The sequence below is a fragment of the Syngnathus scovelli genome, chromosome 5 (assembly GCF_024217435.2).
Source record: "Syngnathus scovelli strain Florida chromosome 5, RoL_Ssco_1.2, whole genome shotgun sequence".
Taxonomy (NCBI): domain Eukaryota; kingdom Metazoa; phylum Chordata; class Actinopteri; order Syngnathiformes; family Syngnathidae; genus Syngnathus; species Syngnathus scovelli.
In genome coordinates, this window is record NC_090851.1 from 13,801,290 (window position 1) to 13,825,289 (window position 24,000).

A 24,000-nucleotide genomic window follows, 5' to 3' on the forward strand; every position below is an offset into this window, starting at 1 on the left:
TGGTCCACCTGGCCCACCAGGGCCCCCTGGAGCACCAGGTCAAGGAAGTTATAGATTTAGCATGCAGGAAGTGGCTGAACGTGTCATCAGTTTGATGAAAGGTACAATAACATTTTCTTACATTGGCATTAGTATTACGCAAAACCACAAATGAATTTGAGAAAACCTCCTTACCCCTCCTTACACCTCCTTAAAACATGAAAAAAAACAAGCAAATAAACAAACAGAAAAGTATCAGGGCAGTAGAAGAAAAGCTAGTACTATAAAATGATAACTAAATGACAAACAAAGACATGTCCACAGTAGCAACTTTCCTAATGGTTGGCTATTGGGCCTCTTTTTCTTAAAGCTGGTCTCACAATATTGAAGCGTTATGATTTGATAACATCAGTATGTCTAACCATGAGTCTGTCTGACATCAGAGAGGGGCATGGTTGGTGCATCTGGACAAGGAAATGGCTTCTCGAGTAAGTGACAACATGTATTTACGGCATTTATCCAATCAAATTGTCTTATACTAATGGAGATTTATCTTATACCCAATCAGGTGCTGTTGGACCCCAGGGGCCACCTGGTGTGCCAGGTCCACCTGGACCTCCTGGAGCATCAGGAACTGGGAACTACTTGAGCTCAGACGTTCGTGAATATTTGCAAAGTGAGTGTGAAAAAAGAATTGTCACGACTCGTCCCTGGTTGTTTTATATGTAGGTTGTCATGGTTTCTGTCCGCGTCTGTGTACTCGCCCCTCCCCTCCTGTGTTACCTCACAATCATTGTAATCTCAGTCACCTGCCTCTTGTTACCTGTCTTGTATTTAAGTCCTGTCTATTTATCACTCCCTTTCGGATCATTGTTAATGTCATGATGTCTTTTGTCTCACGTCTGTTCAGTTTCTGTTTGTGGTTTTGTTAGTAAGTTACGTCAGTCTGCCGAGTCTGTTAGTTGTTCCCTTCAATAAACCCTGGTCCAAGCTGCACTTGGTCGCCCTGCTCCATCCGTTTCGTGACAAGAATATTCTCACTCTCATAGATAAATAATTATATTAGATACTAAATCAACACTGTTATACGACTTTGTTATTTTAAAGGTATCGCCGGTAGAGGTCCTCCAGGTCCACCAGGGCCCCCTGGACCCATGGGTCCACCTGGGACAAGCACTGAACTTACCTACATTGGTGGTGCGAACGGCGAGACAATCACAGCAGATAGACGGGAATATGTGAGCAGTGAGTACAAAACATTTCTGGTACAAAATGTTAGTCAAGAGTTCTTTGTTAAGCATTTTTTCTTCCATTTGAAACTGGCTCTGTGGACGATGTGATAATATTTGGGAACTGTCTTAAGGTGGTAGGACAAGAGGAGGTATGTTTGGCATTCCTGGTCCACCTGGTCCTCCTGGACCCCCAGGAGAAAAGGGAGATTCGGGTGTATCTGGTGGTAGGCATTGGAACGTGGAGACTGGAGACTACTCCAGTATGGCTGTGGGAATCACAGATTACATCAAATGTAGGTGGTAAACAAGAAAGACACATGTGCTACAGTGGAATTATTTTGGTGTCTCTTGTCCTCATCACCTCTGTCTACATGTAGCCCATGGCCTGCTTCGGGATGTTGTTCAAGGTGGTGCTGTCCAAGGGCCTCCAGGACCTCCCGGTCCTCCTGGATACAGCCAGTGGTTTGGTTCTCAAGACAATGCTGTGGATATTGTGGAGTACATCAAATGTGAGTACATATCTGCTCAGATTGCCCTCAAATTTAGATGTTAAATTACAAGGCTATTTTACTCTGAGATGTTCATCAAACTTGAGGACGTTAAACATAAGCTATGGGACAAACAGATGTTTGGATCATATCTGACTCTGAATCATGGGGTTCTTTTAACCAAAATCATTTTTGACTTTGACTCTTGGAAATAGTGATCCTCCAGACAAATTGTCGTAGAAATGGCTGGGAACTGCAGCATTACATTCAGAGATGCTGTGTTAAACCCTCTGGACATGTCATCCTCAGCCCAAGGTCTGCTCTATGACTCTGGAAGAGATCAATATGGCCGTTCTGGGCAAGGACTAAGAGGACCACCTGGACCTCCAGGGTCCACCCGTTGGTATGGTTCTCAAGGAAACGCAACAGATCTAGTGGAATACATAAGATGTAAGTGGATTCTGACAATGCTTCCTGCTCTAAACAAAATACACTCAAAGAGCACCTGTCCATATGAATTTAATGCAAATCCTAACTAAGCAATAAAGTACAATGGAACTACAGCTTTGCAGATTCAGCAAGCTTTTCTTCAGAGTAATACAATTATTATTGAAGATTTGATCAGCACTATGAACTAAACCACCATTTATCTCATTTATAGCTCACGGTGTGTTACGTGACATCATCAGAGAGTACAGCAGTCATATCCACCAAGGACCTCCAGGCCCTCCTGGTCCTCCAGGTCAAAGTCAAGGGTTCGGTTCCAGTGGGAATTACACACATCTTGTGGAATACCTGCAATGTAAGCAATCACATGACAATCTATGGGACGTGTTACACAAACACTGGAAAGCAAACATTGACATTTTACAATTCAATGTTTTTCTAGCACGTGGTTTAATTGGTGACAGAAGATGGAACAACTACGAACACAGTGTTCAAGGGCCACCAGGACTTCCAGGGCCTCCAGGAGCTCCCGGATACAGCCGAGTGTTTGGCTCCCAAGCAAACGTCACTGATTTAGTGGAATTTATCAGAAGTAAATGACTTTTGACTTTTCAAAACATTGCGAATCTAATTGTAGAAAATAAAACAATAATGAAACAGCTGAATGAGATTAAGTGCAAAATGACAATTCCACATTTCTCCCACAGCAAACGGTGCCATTGTCGGAGCACCAGGGAGACCAGGACAAAAAGGGGAAATAGGATTCCCAGGCCCAAAAGGAGACAGAGGTACACTTTCAAAATACTGATACTCTACTTTGATATTGGCTACCATTCGGAATTCTAATTTTTTTCATTTGTGGCACTGTGAGGTATTCGTTAACATGTCTGTCTCACAGTTCAGATTCTGGCTTTGGCCAAATTACCACTCCACTCAGCTGGTGTAGGCTCCAACATACCTGTGACCATTGTGAGGATAAGCAGTTTAGAAGATGTAGGCTCCAACATACCTGCGACTATTGTGAAGATAAGCAGTTTAGAAGATGAATGAATGATTGTATTTCACATGTCCTGGGAACGACTGCAGACCAGTCCAGAGCCCCCAAATCAAATGGGTTAAGATCCCTCCCTCCCTCCCTCCCTCCCTCCCTCCTAACCATCACCATAAATTACTTTGTTTGTATGGATGCAGGTGACCGTGGATATCCAGGACAACAAGGGCCCAAGGGAGAAAACGGTGAGTGGTCAGCTTGATGTTTGGCAGTTTATAACATACAACACCTCAATTTTTCAGTTCCCTGTACTAGGTGGGTTTTGACCTTAGTGAACCTCATACACCAATAATGTGCGACATACTGTACAAACCTCCAATATTTACATACTGTCGATTTAATGTAGTTGCATCTGACTTCGAGTCATCAAATTCAATTCATTTTTTAAATATACTTAAAAAAATTGTATAACTTTATGATTATGGTGTTTCTCACAATGTTGGTTTTATTTATTGGCAACGTTTTTATCTCTCTCGAAAAAACTTGATTTGATATAAACTGAACAATGTCTTACTTTTTCAGGTGACTACTCAGCAGTTTCAAGGAGGTCAAAGAGGCATACTGGTGTCTGAGCCACATGACTATGTGGACGAAGGTGGCCTGGTGTGATGCACAATTGTTCATTTTACAAGAGTAAATGTATGCAATATTTTTTTATTACTGTATCTGCTTCACTATCAGGGATTGTATTGAAAAGGAATTTTAAACCAATAGCCGGAACTTTTATTGTTAATTCACAAGTGTGACTAGACTTGGACACATGTACAATCAAACCAACTGCTGTTATTATATTCAGAGTGTGTATATAATTTGTACTTGTGTGCAGTTGAATGTAGCTTGAAACAAAATTTAGTGGACCAACTTTACAAACTTTACTTTTGGGTTTCAGCTTGTGGGAAAAAATATATATGGCCATTTTCAAAGAACTCATAGCAAGACTAAGCACAGCTTTAGTACAGAGGAAACTTTATTTACAGAAAAATGAAAATCTACATGACGGAGGCCACCTAGAAACTATACATTTTTAAAAATGAATTATTTTTATATGAATTATTAAATTGATATCACAGCAAAGTCATAACTACACAAGACTTAATTTCACGATTACAGCTTTAAGTTGTTCTACGATACAAAATGAGAGAAGCAAGTAAGTGGCCGGTTTTATTTACCCGAAATATTGCTTAGTTATGTCATGTAAAAAAAGTGCACAGCTTTCCACTTTGTTTTTGTGCCTTACTATTAAATACCTTCAGTAACACTTGATAGAAAGAGCATGAAATGAGTTGATAATTCAAGAAAGCCTAAACAAGTCAGGCCCCCATTTTGCTTGAACTTCATTAGATATGAACATCCTAGCAAACCAAAAACACAAACACGAAAACACGAACAAACATGCAAAGAGCTCATCTTTTGTTTCTTTTAATCCAGACAATTTATGCAGTGAGGATGAATTTATTACAAAAAAAAAAAAAATCTGATGCATTGTAGCTCAAATTAACCTTTCAAAAGCATTATGGCTATTTAAGCAAATCAGACTTGTGACACCTGCTAAAGAAATGTGTTTTTGGTGAAGCTGATTAAGAAATAAACAATAATTTAGCTCATAGATGAATGTTCTTGTTGATTTGCATGTACACAATAATAAAAGGATGGATCTTGTCATTGTCACTGAATACTGTTCATTTTTACCCATAACTGGATAATGGGAAAATTCTAACTGTTTTGGTGGTGAATAAAATGCTGGTTTATTGCTAAAACACAGTGGTGCTATCATTTATTGGATTCCACATATGACGTTCTCAATAGAACTGTCATCTTGTTTTAATGTGCGATTCTGGCTATAATAATGTCTTACACCTTCTCCACTGTTATGCATAACTGAAAAATGCCACCTGCCATTTCCAGCTTGATTCTCCCACCTTGAGACAGAAAGGCATTCGGCGGGGAGAAAAACGCAAAGCGATGAATTAGATCTACTGTATTTAAGCCCAGCTGCATCTCAACCTAGAGTAAGATTCTAAATCAGAGCTTCATACTAGGATTGATCAGATTCATCATTGATTTATAATAACCAGAAATCTTATGATCATCTAAAATGTTTCCAATTAACGTTACAAGAAATGTGATATAAATAGCTGCAGGAAACAGAGGTGTTCAAAGAGGGGTAAACCTTGTACATCCTCTGCTGGTGGCCCAAGTAGGAGAGAAAGGCACAGGCTCAGCCACATCAGTCCAACTGCTGAGAGGACAGCAGGGGTTGGCCTAGAAACCAGTGGACTGGACGCTGGGGATTGGATAAAACTTGGAAATGCGACTCTGTGCGGAGGGGTTAAGGCACTCGGACTCTCCGCTCATCTTAAAAAACATTTCCTGCTCCTGCAACTTCCTGGCAAACTCTTCTTCCAGGGCCTGTGAGCCAGAAGGGAAAACAACAATATTGAACTATATTTATTACCCATCAAGTACCAACATGCAACATCATAATTTGCTTTGAAAAAAATTTCTAATTTTCCCTCCTTGCTGCTCTTTGGATTTTGCTTGTTCTGTTTCTTGTCAGATGAACATGTATTAATAATAAGCGTATATGTATGAATATTCCTTTTGAGACTATAATTCCCTCTAAGTGAGATATTTTCAATTTTCTAGCCTGAATTCAGCCTGTCATGCAACACATCCAGAAATTATTCTCAGCACTTTACTTTTCTCACATTTGACTACAATTCAAAAGTATTGTCTACTTTTATTAGTTCATTGTCAGTATGAATAGTTTACTTTTCTCAGCGTTTAACTTTTTCAGTGAGCACTATATCTCATTCATAATTCAGATGATTGGATGTAATTTCTAAAGGCCCACACACCCAAACTGTCCATGTAAGGTTCCACAGTCGATAGTTCATGTCCAAACAAACCAAGCATAAAGTCAACTAATTTGTTTGTTGATTGCCAAGACAGGAATGTCTTGAAGCATACTACATCTGAAGGATACAGAAAGGTTCTAATGCTTGGGTGTAAATAGCCACAGTGGCCTTCATTATTCATGAATGAAAAAAATTCAGGACTGCCTGCTGAAAGCTGGATGTTGTTTTTAGCTAAACAAAACAAACAAACAAACAAACAAACAAACAAACAAACAAACAAACAAACAAACAAACAAACAAACAAAAGTAACTCCGCTCTTTTTCCAGGTTGTCATTATGATGAGTGGTTTAAGGAGGAAATGCATTCCATTTTGGAATGATTGTGCAATATAAGACAAAGTGGAAAAAATCAAGTGCTGTGAATTCTTTCAAGATGCATTTTGCATTGTTATAAAATCGTATCTTTCAATGCCTGACTTTGAGCTCACAGATGCTCTTTTTTAATTTAAATGATTATCCAAGTGTTACCACCTTCTTTCTGGGTCGTAGCTTCTCTCGCCATTTTTTCAGCTCCACGCTATGCTCCTCATCCAGCTCCTTCAGCTTCTGCGTCTCATGTTCGATCAGCAGATGACACTTCTCATTCTGTGAATTCAGAACATAAAAGGTGTCAATGGATATAGCGTTAAAACACTGAAAAGAATCATTTACAAGCCGTACTTGCAACTGCTGCAGCTCTCGAATGTTGGCGTCACATTGCAGCTGTAAATCTCGCATCTGGTTTTCATGTTTCTGATGTTGGTGGAGTCGCTCTTTCTTTTGTCTCTTTTCTTCTTGAACTGCAAACTTAGAGAGACACTACACGTTATATGGAAAATTAACTTTTAATTTCTTCTTTTTTTTTTAATTGCAAGTAGTTGGGCTGTATGTTGGGCACATAAATATTTTATGGGACTTGCCTCTGCGCCTATGAGGGAGCCATTCCGCAATTCACCCTACAGTGAAGTGGAGGGGTCGCAAACTTGTTTGGGTGACATTTATTTGGAAGATTTCCCGACCTGATTAGCAGTTCATGGACACATGACACAACGATTTGGTGGTGTGATTATACCCGGTCCACTATCCACCATTAATGTGCTCTGTGAATGCTTGCATTTATTGGCTTTTAAGTTCAACCCATGTGTCATCCCCATATCTGTACTAATGACCTTGGCTTGTTTGCTGAAAAGAATTCAGAGCTGTCCTTTCCATGGAACAATTTACAGACAGAAAGGTACTCCCCCCCCCATCATGACAATCTTGTACACGGAAAGGAGGACACCACCTATGCCCCCCACATACAATGCCATCCTTTCATCCATTCCACAGTTACCTTTGTTTTTCCCTCTATCAAACAACAAAGCAGTCTCTTAGTTGCTTGAGTCAGCTCCACTACCTTCTGAATGGAATATTAATAAAGGAGTTTCCACCCAACGACTCTTGTTGACAGACAGAGGGGTCTCGCTCATTCCAAAAGAATAGTTAGGGTGCGACTTCAACTTGGAGAATAAATAATTGAGTTTTCCGAACAACAACACAGGTCAGTTCAGTCCTAACCCCGCCTTGTAGCACGAACTGTTGCTAAGATGAGAAGCGGAACGTCTTCTAGGGCAACCATTTGACAGTCCGGTTACGATTGATTCCATGCCCTAAGAATGAACTGATCTGGATGAATGAGTATTCACAGGCCAGGTGAGATATAGTATGTCTTTTCCTTTCGTAAACGGTCAAGCGTAACATTTGCGAAAGGAGGCTTAAAGCTTGCATTGAGGCACTCTTCCAGTGTTGCTAGAATCGGAACGACCTGCGAGGTGATTTCGGGTCATCTTGCTTGAATAGGATATGAAAGTTTCGAAGGAAAAACAAGAATTTGAAGGGGGCCTATAATACACAGTTGCTCACCAATTTCAGCCAGACAAGAAAAAAAAAAGAGTGATAGCAATTTGCTGGAGGCTTTTGGTCAAAATTATGTTTAGCGTAATTTCCGGTCTATAAGCCGCGACTTTTTTCCAAAATTTTGGACCCTGCGGCTTATATAAGATTTTTTTCGTGATTTTTGTGATGACTTGATCACTTTTACTCTTAACACTATTATATACAGTAAAAGCTACAAAACAAACTGACAAATAACTCGTTTTCAAATCAGATGAGTAAAAACTGGTCAAATATTAAAAAAAAAAAGATATTAAAAGTGAAGACAATTTGCAATTCTAGTAATGACACACGAATTTGATGCACAATTTGTCTTCGCGGGCCACATAGAATGATGTGGCGGGCCGTATCTGGCCCCCGGGCCTTGAGTTTGACACCTGTGCTCTAAACCCTTTCTCTTACTCTGCCATGTCACTCAGAGATTACACAAAGCAGTGGCGCTGTTTGGACCATCTGCATTGTATTAAACCCAATCAATCAGCATTTACATCCAATTCTTCTGACATTTTGCGCACCAAAAACAAGTTGTAATGAATGTGAACTTTTAATGCATTTTATTCAGAAGGTTACTTTGAACCTTAAACGGCGGCGCGGCGTACTTATGGATTTTTATGGCCTCCGGCCTCCAGGGGGCGCTCTAGCAGGAAGCAAGAGCGAGACAGGCGAAGAAGAGATAATGCGCCGAAGAAGACGTGCTAGTTTGTGTTTACATTTCGCGCATCACGCAGAACGCGATCAAGACGGACATTACTGAAAGGAAGCCTTTATACACAAACCGTCATCATGGGGGACAAAAGAAATGCATATGATGCCGCTTTTAAGCCAAAGGCAGTCGATGTTGATGACATTGTCTTGTGTCTACTCTGGAGCGTACTTATGGATTGGTACGGCCTCCAGTCTCCAGGGGGCGGTCTAAGCAGGAAGCAAGAGCGAGACAGACGAAGAAGAGATAATGCGCCGAAGAAGACGTGCTAGTTTGTGTTTACATTTCGCGCATCACGCACACACCCGCATCCACACGAAGACAGGAAGCTTTTATACACAAACCGTCATTATGGGGGACAAAAGAAATGCATATGATGCCGCTTTTAAGCTATACGTGTCGCTCGCTAGTTTAATGTAATTTAGCGCTTCGTGCATAAATAAGATTAGCATGAACAGACCCTTTTCACATTCGAAGAAATGCATAAAACCGACGACGAAAGAGAGACTGAGAAAGTGTGAGGCGAAGAATATCTAACGCTATTCCAATCGGACACTAAGGAGGAAGACTTCGATGGTTTCAGTGCACAGGAGGAAGATGAAGACGGCTCTTTTTTTACTTTTACTGCTATGGTTTTTTTAACCAGCCCTGTTAGTGCTGTGCTACCATGTTGCTGCTGTGTTACCGCCGCGTCTCAGTGACTTTGCTGTGTTACTTCCGTGTTGCTGCGGTATTACTGCCGCGTCACAGGCAGTGTTTGGAAAGAAATGTTAAGGTATTAAAGGGAAATGTGCTTTCGGCAGTTTGCAAACATATTTTTAAGTGTTAAACTTATAATTATATTAATATATTATCTAGTATTGGAGTGATCGTGTGGATTGGTGGGTGGCAAAGAATGTGGAGGCAAACTGCATGAACTTGTTTTCTTCGAAGTGTTGTGGAATAGGCCCAGACAGGGAGTACCGGACGAGAACACCTCAAGGTCGGTGAGAAACGAGAACAACATCACGTCCAGGTGGTCGGGCTTCGCGGGGAAATCCCAACCGCCTGACCTCATAACACCGACACGGGGAGGAGATGGCCATCGACCAATCATCTCACAATGTTTTGCGTGCTTTAATATTCATATTGTGTTTCTTCAAAACTGGGCAACCCGGAAGAATGTGTCGTCTTTTAGTGGTCACAAAAACGCACGAATTTTAGTGTGAGGGACCCGGGACCCAGGCCTGTATTAGTGCGCTTTGTCAGGAATAAACAATTGGTAAATTTGGTCTGATTGATCTACTGGTCTTCTCTTTGACAGAACAAACTCGCAAAATTGTCAGGTGCGCCAGTGTGTGGATTAGGACATAGCAATTTATGTGTTAAGTGTTGATCGCAATTTGGAGTCAGATCAATAACTAAAATCCGTAACCTAACAGTATGTTATTAAAGCTTTAAAAAAACGTTGTGTCCAGTCTTTCTTTGCTAATAACTCGCGTGCACACTTCCGCGTTGCTGCGGTACTACTGCTGCGTCACAGGCAATGTTTAGAAAGACATGTTCAAGTATGTTATTAAAACGTTAAAAAGGCTTTCTATGTACTGTCTTTCTTTGTAAAAAACTCGTGTGCACGTGCGGCTTATAGTCCGGTGAGGCTTATGTAAGAAAAAAACTGAAATATCCCTGAATTTTAGCTGGTGCGGTTTATAATCCGGTGCGTCTTATAGTCCGGCAATTACGGTAGTGCACATTGCTATTACCTGTTTGACCTTCTCTCTCTCTTGCTCCGGTGTGACAACAGCTCCGGTGATGCGAAGACTTTTCTTGAACATGGCCATGCGGGTTTTGGCCTCACTGCGTTGAATCTTTGGCAGTCTGGCTCTTTCCTGAGTCTGCTTGTTCTTCATCTCTTCAATCAGTCGCTGGTTGTAGCGCTGCATTTGCTCCATCTCCTGCAGGGGAGGAAATAAAATAGTCTCAGGTTCCACTGTACAATAAATGTGGAGGCATAACTTGGAAAGTGAGTGCGAGTAGGACAATAAGGCACACCTTTTCATGTCTTTTCAGCAGCTGATGTCGTTGCATGAAGTATTGGTCTTTCAGCTGCTGCTTGAACAGTTGGTGTTTCTCCTGCAGATGACGCTCTTCCAGCTCCCACATGGCAGCCTCCCTTGCTATGTGCGGACAGACATAAATATGCAAAGGTAAAAAAAAAAAAAAACAGCAGGACAAAACTGGCAGTTTTGTAAACGAGTAAATTTTTTTCTGATGTCAGATGACATGCAGTAAATCAGAAAAGTGCTCCAGTGAATGATAGCTGATCAGTCAACTCTTACCTGAAGTTAAGTGGGATGGAATCTAGGTTCCATGTGACTTGCACAGAACAAATGGTATACAAAATGGACGAAGGCTTTAAGTGCTTGTGTGCAAGGAGATTTGAAGCTGTAAAGTCACCTTTGCTGCCTGTGAAAGTAATCCTCAACCAGGCTCCCATGACTTGGTTCAGCATGTTTCTTCTCAGAAAATATTTTTGTGAGCATACTAAATCCCATGCATGTTTAGTATGCAATAACAAGATGTTCACTAATCGAAGGAGAGCGGGACGGCGCCTTTTTCCATAAAGAAAGGGATTATCTAATTTGAAGAAAATGTCACGCTGAATGCCAGCGGTCACAATAAATGGGGGAAAAGCCCCTGTTGTCCAAATGATAAAAAAAGCACTCACACATTCTTGACGAGGGGTAAAATTATAAAGTGGGCCAGCCGCGTTTTTCTCCATGATTGATTCTCTATTTTGAGCACATTTGGTCAAGTATAATTTTAACACCGGTAAATAAATATGTGCTTATGGACTCAAAGTTTTGTATCCTTAATTTGGAAACAAATGACATGTACTTAGAAAAGAAATGACTATTGTACGACTGAATGTTGGTATGTGGCAACTATGAAAAATCACGATCTTCCTTCTTGCATATGGTTGTGGCACGAAAACCACACAAGCCAACAGAAGTGACACTTATCATTACCTCTAAGAAGCTGCTGCTTGTGGTTGAGGCAGTCTCTCTCGATGGTGGCCAGCTCATGTTTGTGGTGCTGGATAATTTTCTTCAGAGCGCTGTCAAGATCCTGCTGCTGCTTCTGAAGGAACTCCTGCTCCTATATGTGAAGTTATACAACTAATTTAGTCAATATTTTTCTTTACACTTCCATGTTCCTTATGTAACTTTCGAGTTGAAAATGGCAATAATCCCTAAAAAAAAAAAAAGGTAAAAGTAAACCAATGTCCGAATGTATATAAAGGTACAATGTCTATTTACACACAAAGCAAGGAACAAAGCAGACAGTTTGATCTGATGACACTGACATAAAAACTATGACCTGCTTATAAATCACTATATACTGGCCAACACGGTTCACATTACACACAATAAATACAAATATTTAACTTTTTAACATGAGGTTCACAAATTGACAGCCCACCCTAAAAAAACATTTCATCTACTTTATTCAAATTGAAAAGTGATCTTAAGCTTGGTGTTTAGTGGATGCGTAAGGTAACAATCCCATCTGAATGCATTCTCAGTTCCAATGAGGATGCATTCAAAACAAAATGTACACAGGTGAGTTCACTTACATCCTGTACAGGAGCATTACACAGGGTACAGGAGGACAACTGAAAGGACTGAATCATAACATAGGCCACTCCCTGTGGATCAAAGTACTGTATATTACACATTGCACTATGCACTGTACACAGGTCCCCCACTGTCCCTGACAGAGCAAACGTGCAAGTGGATGGTTGAAGGAGGAAAAACTCTAGCTGTATCATCATTATACAGTACTTGGCATGCAAACAATTTATGCAAGAGTTGCGGGGAAGCTATAGCGTCGGAAAATAAGAATCCACCACAAATTGAACACTCGTTACCTCCTTTGGGGGTGCTTAAATAATATCCCCTTTAATACGCTTCATAATAGCATTTCTCACATGCTTTGGAGAGAGTCTCACTTCCTGTTTGTCCAGCAAGGGAAGTTATGAGCAGTATATGGAAAATAGTAACACAAAAGCTGGGTGAGAAAAGGAGCAAAAGACTTGATGTGTTTATTCTAATGTTATTAAATTACACTGCATTAGCTGTTTTAATTTTTTTTTTTTTAATATATTTTGATGAAAAGGTTAGATTGATACCCTGTCCCAAAGGTGCATTTAGATGAGCGTGTAAATCATTTCATGACCAAGTGGATATCTCAAATCATCTTTTCCCACTGAAACAAATTGTAATCCATTCCAGACCATCCATCCATCCATCCATCCATCCATCCATCCATCTTCTTCCGCTTATCCGGGGTCGGGTCGCGGGGGCAGCAGCTTTAGGAGGGACTCCCAGACTTCCCTCTCCCCAGCCACTTCATCCAGCTCATCCCGGGGGATCCCAAGGCGTTCCCAGGCCAGCTGAGAGACATAGTCTCTCCAGCGCGTCCTGGGTCGTCCCCGGGGTCTCCTACCGGTGGGACATGCCCGGAACACCTCCCCAGGGAGGCGTCCAGGAGGCATCCTGATAAGATGCCCGAGCCACCTCATCTGGCTCCTCTCAACGTGGAGGAGTAGCGACTCTACTCCGAGTCTCTCCCGGATGACCGAGCTTCTCACCCTATCTCTAAGGGAGAGCCCGGACATCCTGCGGAGAAAACTCATTTCGGCCGCTTGTATCCGAGATCTCGTTCTTTCGGTCACGACCCATAGCTCGTGACCATAGGTGAGGGTAGGAGCGTAAATCGACCGGTAAATTGAGAGCTTTGCCTTTTGGCTCAGCTCTCTCTTCACCACAACGGACCGGTACAGGGTCCGCATTACTGCCGACGCTGCACCGATCCGCCTGTCGATCTCACGCTCCATCCTCCCCTCACTCGTGAACAAGACTCCAAGATACTTGAACTCCTCCACTTGGGGCAGGATCTCATCCCCGATCCGGAGAGGGCATTCCACCCTTTTTCGATCGAGGACCATGGACTCGGATTTGGAGGTGCTGACCCTCATCCTGACCGCTTCACACTCGGCTGCGAACCGTTCCAGCGAGAGCTGGAGATCACGGCCTGAAGAAGCCAACAGCACCACGTCATCTGCAAAAAGCAGAGACGCGATGCTGAGGTCCCCAAACCGGACCCCCTCAACGCCTCGGCTGCGCCTAGAAATTCTGTCCATAAAAATTATGAACAGAATCGGTGACAAAGGGCAGCCTTGGCGGAGTCCAACCCTCACTGGGAACGAATCCGACTTACTGCCGGAAATGCGGACCAGACTCTGGCATCGGTGATACAGGGACCGAACCGCCCTTATCAGTTGGCTCGGCACCCCGTACTCCCGAAGCACCCTCCACAGAACCTCCCGAGGGACACGGTCGAACGCCTTCTCCAAGTCCACAAAACACATGTGGACTGGTTGGGCGAACTCCCATGCACCCTCGAGGATCCTGCCGAGGGTGTAGAGCTGGTCCACTGTTCCACGGCCAGGACGAAAGCCACACTGCTCCTCTTGAATCCGAGGTTCGACCTCCCGACGGACCCTCCTCTCCAGCACCCCTGAATAGACCTTACCAGGGAGGCTGAGGAGTGTGATTCCCCTGTAATTGGAACACACCCTCCGGTCCCCCTTCTTAAAGAGGGGAACCACCACCCCAGTCTGCCAATCCAGAGGCACTGTCCCCGATGTCCACGCAACGTTGTAGAGGCGTGTCAGCCATGACAGCCCCACAACATCCAGAGCCTTTAAGAACTCTGGGCGGATCTCATCCACCCCCGGGGCCTTGCCACCGAGGAGTTTTTTAACTACCTCAGTGACTTCGACCCCAGAGATTGGAGAATCCGCCTCAGAGTCTCCAGGCCCTGCTTCCTCAATGGAAGGCGTGTAGGTGGAATTGAGGAGGTCTTCGAAGTATTCTCCCCACCGACTCACGACGTCCCGAGTGGAGGTCAGCAGCACGCCATCCCCACTGTAAACAGTGTTGACGTTGCACTGCTTCCCCCTCCTGAGACGCCGGATGGTGGACCAGAATTTCCCCGAAGCCGTCCGAAAGTCATTCTCCATGGCCTCACCGAACTCCTCCCACGCCCGGGTTTTTGCCTCAGCAACCGCCGAAGCCGCGTTCCGCTTGGCCATCCGGTACCTGTCAGCTGCCTCCGGAGTCCCGCAGGCCAAAACGGCCCGATAGGACTCCTTCTTCAGCTTGACGGCATCCCTTACCGCCGGTGTCCACCAGCGGGTTCGGGGGTTGCCGCCACGACAGGCACCAACGACCTTACGGCCACAGCTCCGGTCGGCCGCCTCAACAATGGAGGCGTGGAACATGGTCCACTCAGACCCAATGTCCCCCGCCTCCCCCGGGACGTGGGAAAAGCTCTGCCGGAGGTGGGAGTTGAAGCTCTTCCTGACAGGAGATTCTGCCAGACGTTCCCAGCAGACCCTCACAGAGCGTTTGGGTCTGCCAGGTCGGACCGGCATCTTCCCCCACCATCGGATCCAACCCACCACCAGGTGGTGATCAGTTGACAGCTCCGCCCCTCTCTTCACCCGAGTGTCCAAAACATGCGGCCGCAAATCCGATGACACGACTACAAAGTCGATCATCGAACTGCGGCCTAGGGTGTCCTGGTGCCAAGTGCACACATGGACACCCTTATGTTTGAACATGGTGTTCATTATTGAAAATCCGTGTCGAGCACAGAAGTCCAACAATAGAACACCGCTCGGGTTCAGATCAGGGGGGCCGTTCCTCCCAATCACGCCCTTCCAGGTCTCACTGTCATTGCCCACGTGAGCATTGAAGTCACCCAGTAGAACGATAGAGTCCCCAGAAGGAGCGCTCTCCAGCACTTCCTCCAGGGACCGCAAGAAGGGTGGGTACTCTGAGCTGCTGTTTGGTGCATAGACACAAACAACAGTCAGGACCCGTCCCCCCACCCGAAGGCGGAGGGAGGCTACCCTCTCGTTCACCGGGGTGAACCCCAATGTGCAGGCGCCCAGCCGGGGGGCAATAAGTATACCCACACCTGCTCGACGCCTCTCACCGTGGGCAACTCCAGAGTGGAAGAGAGTCCAGCCCCTCTCGAGAGGGCTTGTACCGGAACCCAAACTGTGTGTGGAGGCTAGTCCGACTATATCTAGTCGGAATCTTTCTGCCTCGCACACCAGCTCGGGCTCCTTTCCAGCCAGAGAGGTGACATTCCATGTCCCAAGAGCCAGCTTCTGCAGCCAGGGATCAGACCGCCAAGGTCCCCGCCTTTGGCTGCCGCCCAGCTCACATTGCACCCGACCCCTTCGGCCCCTCCCACAGGTGGTGAGCCCATGGGAAGGGGGACCCACGTTTCCATTTCGGGCTATGCCCGGCCGGGCCCCATGGGCGAAGGCCCGGCCACCAGACGCTCGCCTTCGAGCCCCGCCTCCAGGCCTGGCTCCAGAGGGAGGCCCCGGTGACCCGCGTCTGGGCGAGGGAAAACTAAGTCCATTTATATCACTCATCATAAGGGGCTTGGGTGAGCCGTGCTTTGTCTGACCCCTCACCTAGGACCCGTTTGCCATGGGTGACCCTACCAGGGGCATGAAGCCCCCGACAACATGGCTCCTAGGATCATAGGGGCACGCAAACCCCTCCACCACGATAAGGTGACGACTCGCGGAGGGGCCATTCCAGACCCCCCAATGTTTTTCATGAGAACTATTGCTCTCATTCTTGTACTGTCTATAAAGAGACAGTAAAAACATTTGCACTCCTCATAACCTGCAAACACCTAAAATGGGACCACAAAACACGACTGTACCTAACGTATTGTTTTTCCCTGTACTTCCGTGGGGGTCTATTGGTAGTAATTTGGCACACCAGCTTAATAGCGCGATACTTCCATCAACTGATATAGTCCTCCCAAAGCTAGAAAACCAAGGTGAATTTGAAATTTTGTTCGTATCTCAAGACAAAAAAATATTCCAATGACAGCACTATATAGTAATGTCATAAAGACCACTTTTTGTTCAAGACCACTTTTTTCGGACTGATAACATTATGGACTATTAAACACTTGGGACTAGTCACAGATAATACCAAATACGGATACCACTAGTACTTCCATCCATCCAATTTCCACACCGCGAATCTCGTTCAGAGTCACCGGGAGTCTCCAGTCAGTCGAAGGGCACACACAGAGATAACCAGTCACGCCCACATCCACACTGTCCCTGAGTGGGACTCGATCACACTGCTCGCACACCCCTACACCATCAGTGACCCCATTCGTACTTTTAATACATACATGTATTAATATCTGACAGTAGCATGTTGTTAACACATCTGCCATAAATAGATGTGAAAATTTGATTGCCTTTGCTTTCCATGTTCACCGGTTTCCACCCGCGCATGTCTACCATTTCCAGGTTAACAGGACTTTTTTTCCCCCCTTTTACTTCATCTTGAATTTGGTATGGGTTTGAATAATGGTGAGGATATCACGTGGACTGGATCATGGCGTGTGTATGACAAGTAAAAACTACAATCAAGAATTGCAGCAGAGTAACAAAAACAAAACGATGCACTGACCTCTTTTTTCCGGGTTTTCAGCATGTTCTGATACTTGGACAATTCTTTGTCCTGCTCAGATTTGATGCGTTTGGCTTCATCCCTCAGTCGATTGGTGTGCTCTTGTTCCAACCTTTCGATGGTCTGCTTTTGCTGCCGCTCGAGATTCTCTACCTCCTGGTCATACTGACGCTTCTTACTCTGGAAGTACACAGCAGTGCAATTGGGCACATCATAAGCAAATTCAGGTGACCAAACCACACATCTTCCACCATAGTTATACTGAACACACACACACACACACACACACACACACACACATCCTTGTTAACCTCCCTCTGCAGGACCCAACTTAATTTACCGAGTTCTGGGGTCCACCCTTTCTAGTGGTCCAAGAACTATGAAAAAAATCAGGCAACTCCCAAAAAAAATCTTGTTACTAAAAATCACTTTCAATAAACACAATTTGAAACTTTTTTTTTCATGTCAGTTTTTCAGTCATATCTGGGGCCTGTTTCTAACATTCCGGCTTTGCGGGGTCCACCTTTACACACATGAGATTTTTAGTCAGTTATGGGGATCGCTTTTAATATTTCAACCTTAAGAGGTCTACCTATACACACATTATTTTTTTAGCCAGTTATGGAGCTTGCTGTTAAGATTTAAGACTTGTTAGGTCTGCCTTTATAAAGAGGATCTATCAAGTTCAACCCCAACCCTAATCTAACCCAAACATGCATTTGTGTGGACTTAATCATTTGAGAAAACCTAAAAATTTTGTTAGTGTTATTAATACTTTCATCTGGCTAAATATACTAGATATACATTGAAATGTGCATTCTAAAATACATTCTGAAGTCTTTATTCAGATTCTGGTCCATTTTCCTTGGTCACAGTCTTAATATTCTTCAATTTGTTCAGTCATATTGGTACATTTTAAAATATTTAAATTCTGCATTTTAGCTAACTATAAAGTACACAGGATTTACAAGTAATAATTGTCGAGTCAAAATTTTAAATGGACACATTACAAATGTAGCCAATGAATAAAGGAACTTATTTAATCTAAAATTTACGAACAGGAGAAGTGGAGCATAAAAAAAATCACAAACAAATAGTGAACAAATGGTGAAACAGGACCAGCCATGTGTTTCTATCTCTGTTAAGGGAAGCTGTTTCACTCATATTTTCTCCTCATGGTGGTTATTCTCTTTTTGACAAAGTACTTAACAGCTCGGTGCTTGTGGTTCTGCAGCAATGCATCTCTCGCAGTCAAGCTTACCAGGAACCTGATTTGTCAATATATACTTCCTTGAATGTTTATTTACTGCAGCACATTCCTCTGGGGTCCAGCTTCTTTTCACAACTTTTCCGTTACCTAAGGGCATAGGAAGAGCACTTTTTAGTTTACAACTTAATTAGAACAAAATTGCATAAAGAATACATTCACTTTATGGACAATTATCCGACAATATAATTCAAATGAGATATTTTATAACGTCAACTATCTTTGTCAACAGTGATGAGCCTACAATAGACATAAGTAAATCAGTTAATATCTGAGATATTAATCCGGTCATTTAAGTTGCTAGGTGGTCTTCAGTGTCAGCTGTTTTGATATTAACAAAATTAAAAATAGATGCACAAAAGGGTAACATTAGAATGCCCCCAGTTTTGGTGGTGGGGGAAAGAGGTCTCTCATTTTCTTGATTACTTTTAAGCAGTTTTGCATTTGACCAGAATGTCACTGCTGGTAGATGAAGCAATTCCTGGACCCTACAGAGGTTGCACAGGCAGTCAAACTCCACCATGGCAGCACATTGGGATGCACCATTTCTCTGACAAAACCATTAAGAACAGATACAAGTTGTTGCAAAATCAGGGAAAATAAAAAATAAAAATCAGAGAAAAACTTTTTTCAGACAGTGTTTTACATGTATGGGGAATTTGCTTTGATAACGTGCTACACATGGACAAACAAAGATGATAAAAGTAAATTTGGAAATATATAGTGTGTAAAAAATTAAATGCAAGCTGTATAAGAATGGTATCTGCCTTGGTGTGACAATGTGTGAATTTGCATATTCACTAATAGGTTAATCTAGAGCAATTTTTCTTTCTCTCTTTTGAGGTAAATGTGTCATGTATACATTACCTCTATTTAAAAATAGATGTAAACAAACATCTCACATATAATCAAGGTTAGCAATGACCTGTAACTCACATGAGAAAGGATGGGTCAATTTTCATTTTATGACAAAATTCAAAAGTTTAGACCTTACATGTCTAAGAAAAAAAGTCAAGTGGTGTTTAATATATCTTGCTTGGGTCATCTAAATCTTAGTAAGCAGCATATGTGAGGATAATTAGATACTGATACAGTAGTAACAATTGGGCAATTTAAAAGCAACTGTGATAAAGTTATATATTGAAAAGGATTACTCTAAACTCACCTCCCTTTTTGGCAGACTTTTCATTACTTGGGCCACGAGATGCGGAGGTACAAGAGGTCACTTCTATCACTTCTGGGATCAGCCCATCTGAAATGATGATTTTTAAGTACAGAAAAAAAACACAGTATAGCAATATTCTAAAACAAAAATTAACTGCACCTGTATAAGAATGCTTGGTCAAATTTAATATACTCTTGTTTTGAGCAGATTGATTTGCAGAGGTACAGAGCAGTCCTTTTGGGAATCATTGTCAGTATCATCACTGTCTGAGTAGTCCACTTTGAGAAACTCCTTTGATAATTGATAGCTCTATGGAGGGAATTAAAAGAAATGTGTTGTTAGTTTCTGCAAGCTACTCTTATATGCTGTATTAATATAAAGACTAGAATTTCTTTGCTCAAAATAATTAAAATTTCTGTCCAATATCTTAACTGGTAGACGACCGGTGCTGTACACATCCTCTGAAATATGCCAAAACCTTATATCACAGGAAATTTTACATATAAAACATGGAAAAGGCTCCAAAATTTACAACAAAGAAGCCACAAGAAACCATATTTCAGAAATCTGTTATTATGTGAGTGTGAATGATTGGCTTGGTTGGAATAACCAAGACAACTTTAGATCCATACGGAGGGCCCCACAAGTAGCCATCACAAATCTGTTATGTGTGTGTGAATGATTGGCTTGGTTGGACACCCATGGGCGCATGTTTCAACAATCCATCTATAGGTGTGTGTGCCACTGGTTCGTTTGGGCTCTATGAGGAGAACCACTAAAACCGTGTGATCCAATGGTTGGCTGAATGCTGTTTAAGGTACCTTCTGACTAAAGAACAGCTTTCCAACTAAAAGCTGTAAACTAAGAGAACAAGAAAAGGTCTACAAAGTTTATTTCTTACAACAAAGTCTAACTGAATGTTACCTGTTGGCTGGCATCTTGTTTGATGTTATCATCAGGGTCAGAGTCCTGCCAAGTTCTGGCTGATTCAGGCAGCGCACCATCAACAGGAGCCTGAGAGCCTGTCACCTGGAATTAAAACCACAAATAACTTACCAACATCATACAGACACCACAAATGACAGACTCAAGACCTGTATAGTTAAATCATGTGAAGTTAGTCCCCAAAACCAAACAAGCTTTTCTAACTAAAGTGTTCCAGTCAGTTCTGGATGTCTAATCAGGTCCTATAACAGCATCTTTATGGATGTAGTGGAGCATCCTTGAGCATGACACTTTAGCCGTTTAACTGTTGAGGATGTGTGGAACTATAGCTGTAATATAATCAGCCTCCATAATGTCCATAACCGAAATATGATCTAAAAACATGAGACAACCTTCGATCCATACGGAGGGCCCCACAAGTAGCTATCAGAAATCTGTTATTATGTGTGTGTGAATGATTGGCTTGGTTGGAATAACCAAGACAACTTTAGATCCATACGGAGGGCCCCACAAGTAGCCATCAGAAATCTGTTATTATGTGTGTGTGAATGATTGGCTTGGTTGGAATAACCAAGACAACTTTCGATCCATGCGGAGGGCCCCACAAGTAGCCATCAGAAATCTTTTATGTGTGTGTGAATGATTGGCTTGGTTGGACACCCATGGGCGCATGTTTCAAATATCCATCTATAGGTGTGTGTGCCACTGGTTCGTTTGGGCTCTATGAGGAGAACCACTAAAACCGTGTGATCCAATGGTTGGCTGAATGCTGTTTAAGGTACCTTCTGACTAAAGAACAGCTTTCCAACTAAAAGCTGTAAACTAAGAGAACAAGAAAAGGTCTACAAAGTTTATTTCTTACAACAAAGTCTAACTGAATGTTACCTGTTGGCTGGCATCTTGTTTGATGTTATTATCAGGGTCAGAGTCCTGCCAAGTTCTGGCTGGTTCAGGCAGCGCACCATCAACGGGAGCCTGAGAGCCTGTCACCTGGAATTAAAACCACAAATAACTTACCAACATCATACAGACACCACAAATGACAGACTCAAGACCTGTATAGTTAAATCATGTGAAGTTAGTCCCCGAAACCAAACAAGCTTTTCTAACTAAAGTGTTACAGTCGGTTCTGGATGTCTAATCAGGTCCTATAACAGCATCTTTATGGATGTAGTGGAGCATCCTTGAGCATGACACTTTAGCCGTTTAACTGTTGAGGATGTGTGGAACTATAGCTGTAATATAATCAGCCTCCATAATGTCCATAACCAAAATATGATCTAAAAACATGAGACAACCTTCGATCAATACGGAGGGCCCCACAAGTAGCTGTCAGAAATCTGTTATTATGTGTGTGTGAATGATTGGCTTGGTTGGAATAACCAAGACAACTTTCGATCCATACGGAGGGCCCCACAAGTAGCCATGAGAAATCTGTTATTATGTGTGTGTGAATGATTGGCTTGGTTGGAATAACCAAGACAACTTTCGATCCATACGGAGGGCCCCACAAGTAGCCATCAGAAATCTGTTATGTGTGTGTGAATGATTGGCTTGGTTGGACACCCATGGGCGCATGTTTCAAATATCCATGTATAGGTGTGTGTGCCACTGGTTCGTTTGGGCTCTATGAGGAGAACCACTAAAACCGTGTGATCCAATGGTTGGCTGAATGCTGTTTAAGGTACCTTCTGACTAAAGAACAGCTTTCCAACTAAAAGCTGTAAACTAAGAGAACAAGAAAAGGTCTACAAAGTTTATTTCTTACAACAAAGTCTAACTGAATGTTACCTGTTGGCTGGCATCTTGTTTGATGTTATCATCAGGTTCAGAGTCCTGCCAAGTTCTGGCTGGTTCAGGCAGAGCACCGTCAACAGGAGCCTGAGAGCCTGTCACCTGGAATTAAAACCACAAATAACTTACCAACATCATACAGACACCACAAATGACAGACTCAAGACCTGTATAGTTAAATCATGTGAAGTTAGTCCCCAAAACCAAACAAGCTTTTCTAACTAAAGTGTTCCAGTCAGACCTGATGTCTAATCAGGTCCTATAACAGCATCTTTATGGATGTAGTGGAGCATCCTTCAGCATGACACTTTAGCCGTTTAGCTGTTGAGGATGTGTGGAACTATAGCTGTAATATAATCAGCCTCCATAATGTCCATAACCAAAATATGATCTAAAAACATGAGACAACTTTCGATCCATACGGAGGGCCCCACAAGTAGCCATCAGAAATCTGTTATTGTGTGTGTGTGAATGATTGGCTTGGTTGGAATAACCAAGACAACTTTAGATCCATACGGAGGGCCCCACAAGTAGCCATCAGAAATCTGTTGTGTGTGTGAATGATTGGCTTGGTTGGACACCCATGGGCGCATGTTTTAACAATCCTTCTATAGGTGTGTGTGCCACTGGTTCGTTTGGGCTCTATGAGGAGAACCACTAAAACCGTGTGATCCAATGGTTGGCTGAATGCTGTTTAAGGTACCTTCTGACTAAAGAACAGCTTTCCAACTAAAAGCTGTAAACTAAGAGAACAAGAAAAGGTCTACAAAGTTTATTTCTTACAACAAAGTCTAACTGAATGTTACCTGTTGGCTGGCATCTTGTTTGATGTTATCATCAGGGTCAGAGTCCTGCCAAGTTCTGGCTGGTTCAGGCAGCGCACCGTCAACAGGAGCCTGAGAGCCTGTCACCTGGAATTAAAACCACAAATAACTTACCAACATCATACAGACACCACAAATGACAGACTCAAGACCTGTATAGTTAAATCATGTGAAGTTAGTCCCCAAAACCAAACAAGCTTTTCTAACTAAAGTGTTCCAGTCAGCCCTGATGTCTAATCAGGTCCTATAACAGCATCTTTATGGATGTAGTGGAGCATCCTTCAGCATGACACTTTAGCCGTTTTGCTGTTGAGGATGTGTGGAACTATAGCTGTAATATAATCAGCCTCCATAATGTCCATAACCAAAATATGATCTAAAAACATGAGACAACCTTCGGTCAATACGGAGGGCCCCACAAGTAGCCGTCAGAAATCTGTTATTATGTGTGTGTGAATGATTGGCTTGGTTGGAATAACCAAGACAACTTTCGATCCATACGGAGGGCCCCACAAGTAGCCATGAGAAATCTGTTATGTGTGTGTGAATGATTGGCTTGGTTGGAATAACCAAGACAACTTTCGATCCATACGGAGGGCCCCACAAGTAGCCATCAGAAATCTGTTATGTGTGTGTGAATGATTGGCTTGGTTGGACACCCATGGGCGCATGTTTCAAATATCCATGTATAGGTGTGTGTGCCACTGGT

At 42.9% G+C, this 24,000-nt stretch overlaps 2 protein-coding genes and 1 long non-coding RNA gene across 5 annotated transcripts in view; 1 reads left to right on the forward strand and 2 right to left on the reverse strand.

Moving 5' to 3' along the window:
- Nucleotides 1–4,865, forward strand: part of LOC125969074 (collagen alpha-1(XVII) chain) — a 23,726-nt gene extending 18,861 nt beyond the window's left edge. For 2 of the 3 annotated variants that reach the window (XM_068650648.1, XM_049720761.2), the window contains exons 40-52: nt 1–101; nt 423–467; nt 548–655; nt 1,087–1,224; nt 1,343–1,504; nt 1,589–1,720; nt 2,009–2,149; nt 2,361–2,501; nt 2,589–2,738; nt 2,854–2,934; nt 3,045–3,139; nt 3,338–3,382; nt 3,720–4,865. The exon at nt 1–101 is cut by the window's left edge and continues 25 nt beyond it. In XM_068650648.1, coding sequence (XP_068506749.1) covers nt 1–101; nt 423–467; nt 548–655; nt 1,087–1,224; nt 1,343–1,504; nt 1,589–1,720; nt 2,009–2,149; nt 2,361–2,501; nt 2,589–2,738; nt 2,854–2,934; nt 3,045–3,139; nt 3,338–3,382; nt 3,720–3,806 — 1,426 coding nt within the window. In that variant the 3' untranslated portion in view covers nt 3,807–4,865. The remainder of the gene's footprint in view (nt 102–422; nt 468–547; nt 656–1,086; nt 1,225–1,342; nt 1,505–1,588; nt 1,721–2,008; nt 2,150–2,360; nt 2,502–2,588; nt 2,739–2,853; nt 2,935–3,044; nt 3,140–3,337; nt 3,383–3,719) is intronic. The other variant, XM_049720762.1, reaches the window with a different exon arrangement.
- LOC125969076 (STE20-like serine/threonine-protein kinase) overlaps nt 4,601–24,000 on the reverse strand; it is a 45,242-nt gene continuing 25,842 nt past the window's right edge. The window contains exons 12-18 of the mRNA XM_049720771.2: nt 17,297–17,476; nt 11,738–11,867; nt 10,761–10,885; nt 10,472–10,663; nt 6,776–6,901; nt 6,587–6,700; nt 4,601–5,606 (exon numbers count right to left, since the gene is read on the reverse strand). Coding sequence (XP_049576728.2) covers nt 5,460–5,606; nt 6,587–6,700; nt 6,776–6,901; nt 10,472–10,663; nt 10,761–10,885; nt 11,738–11,867; nt 17,297–17,476 — 1,014 coding nt within the window. The 3' untranslated portion in view covers nt 4,601–5,459. The remainder of the gene's footprint in view (nt 5,607–6,586; nt 6,701–6,775; nt 6,902–10,471; nt 10,664–10,760; nt 10,886–11,737; nt 11,868–17,296; nt 17,477–24,000) is intronic.
- LOC125969078 (uncharacterized) lies at nt 17,900–21,666 on the reverse strand. Its single transcript, XR_011086839.1, has 3 exons — nt 21,559–21,666; nt 20,653–20,757; nt 17,900–20,037 (listed from the first exon to the last, which is right to left on the reverse strand). It is a non-coding gene; the product is annotated as an uncharacterized lncRNA (long non-coding RNA).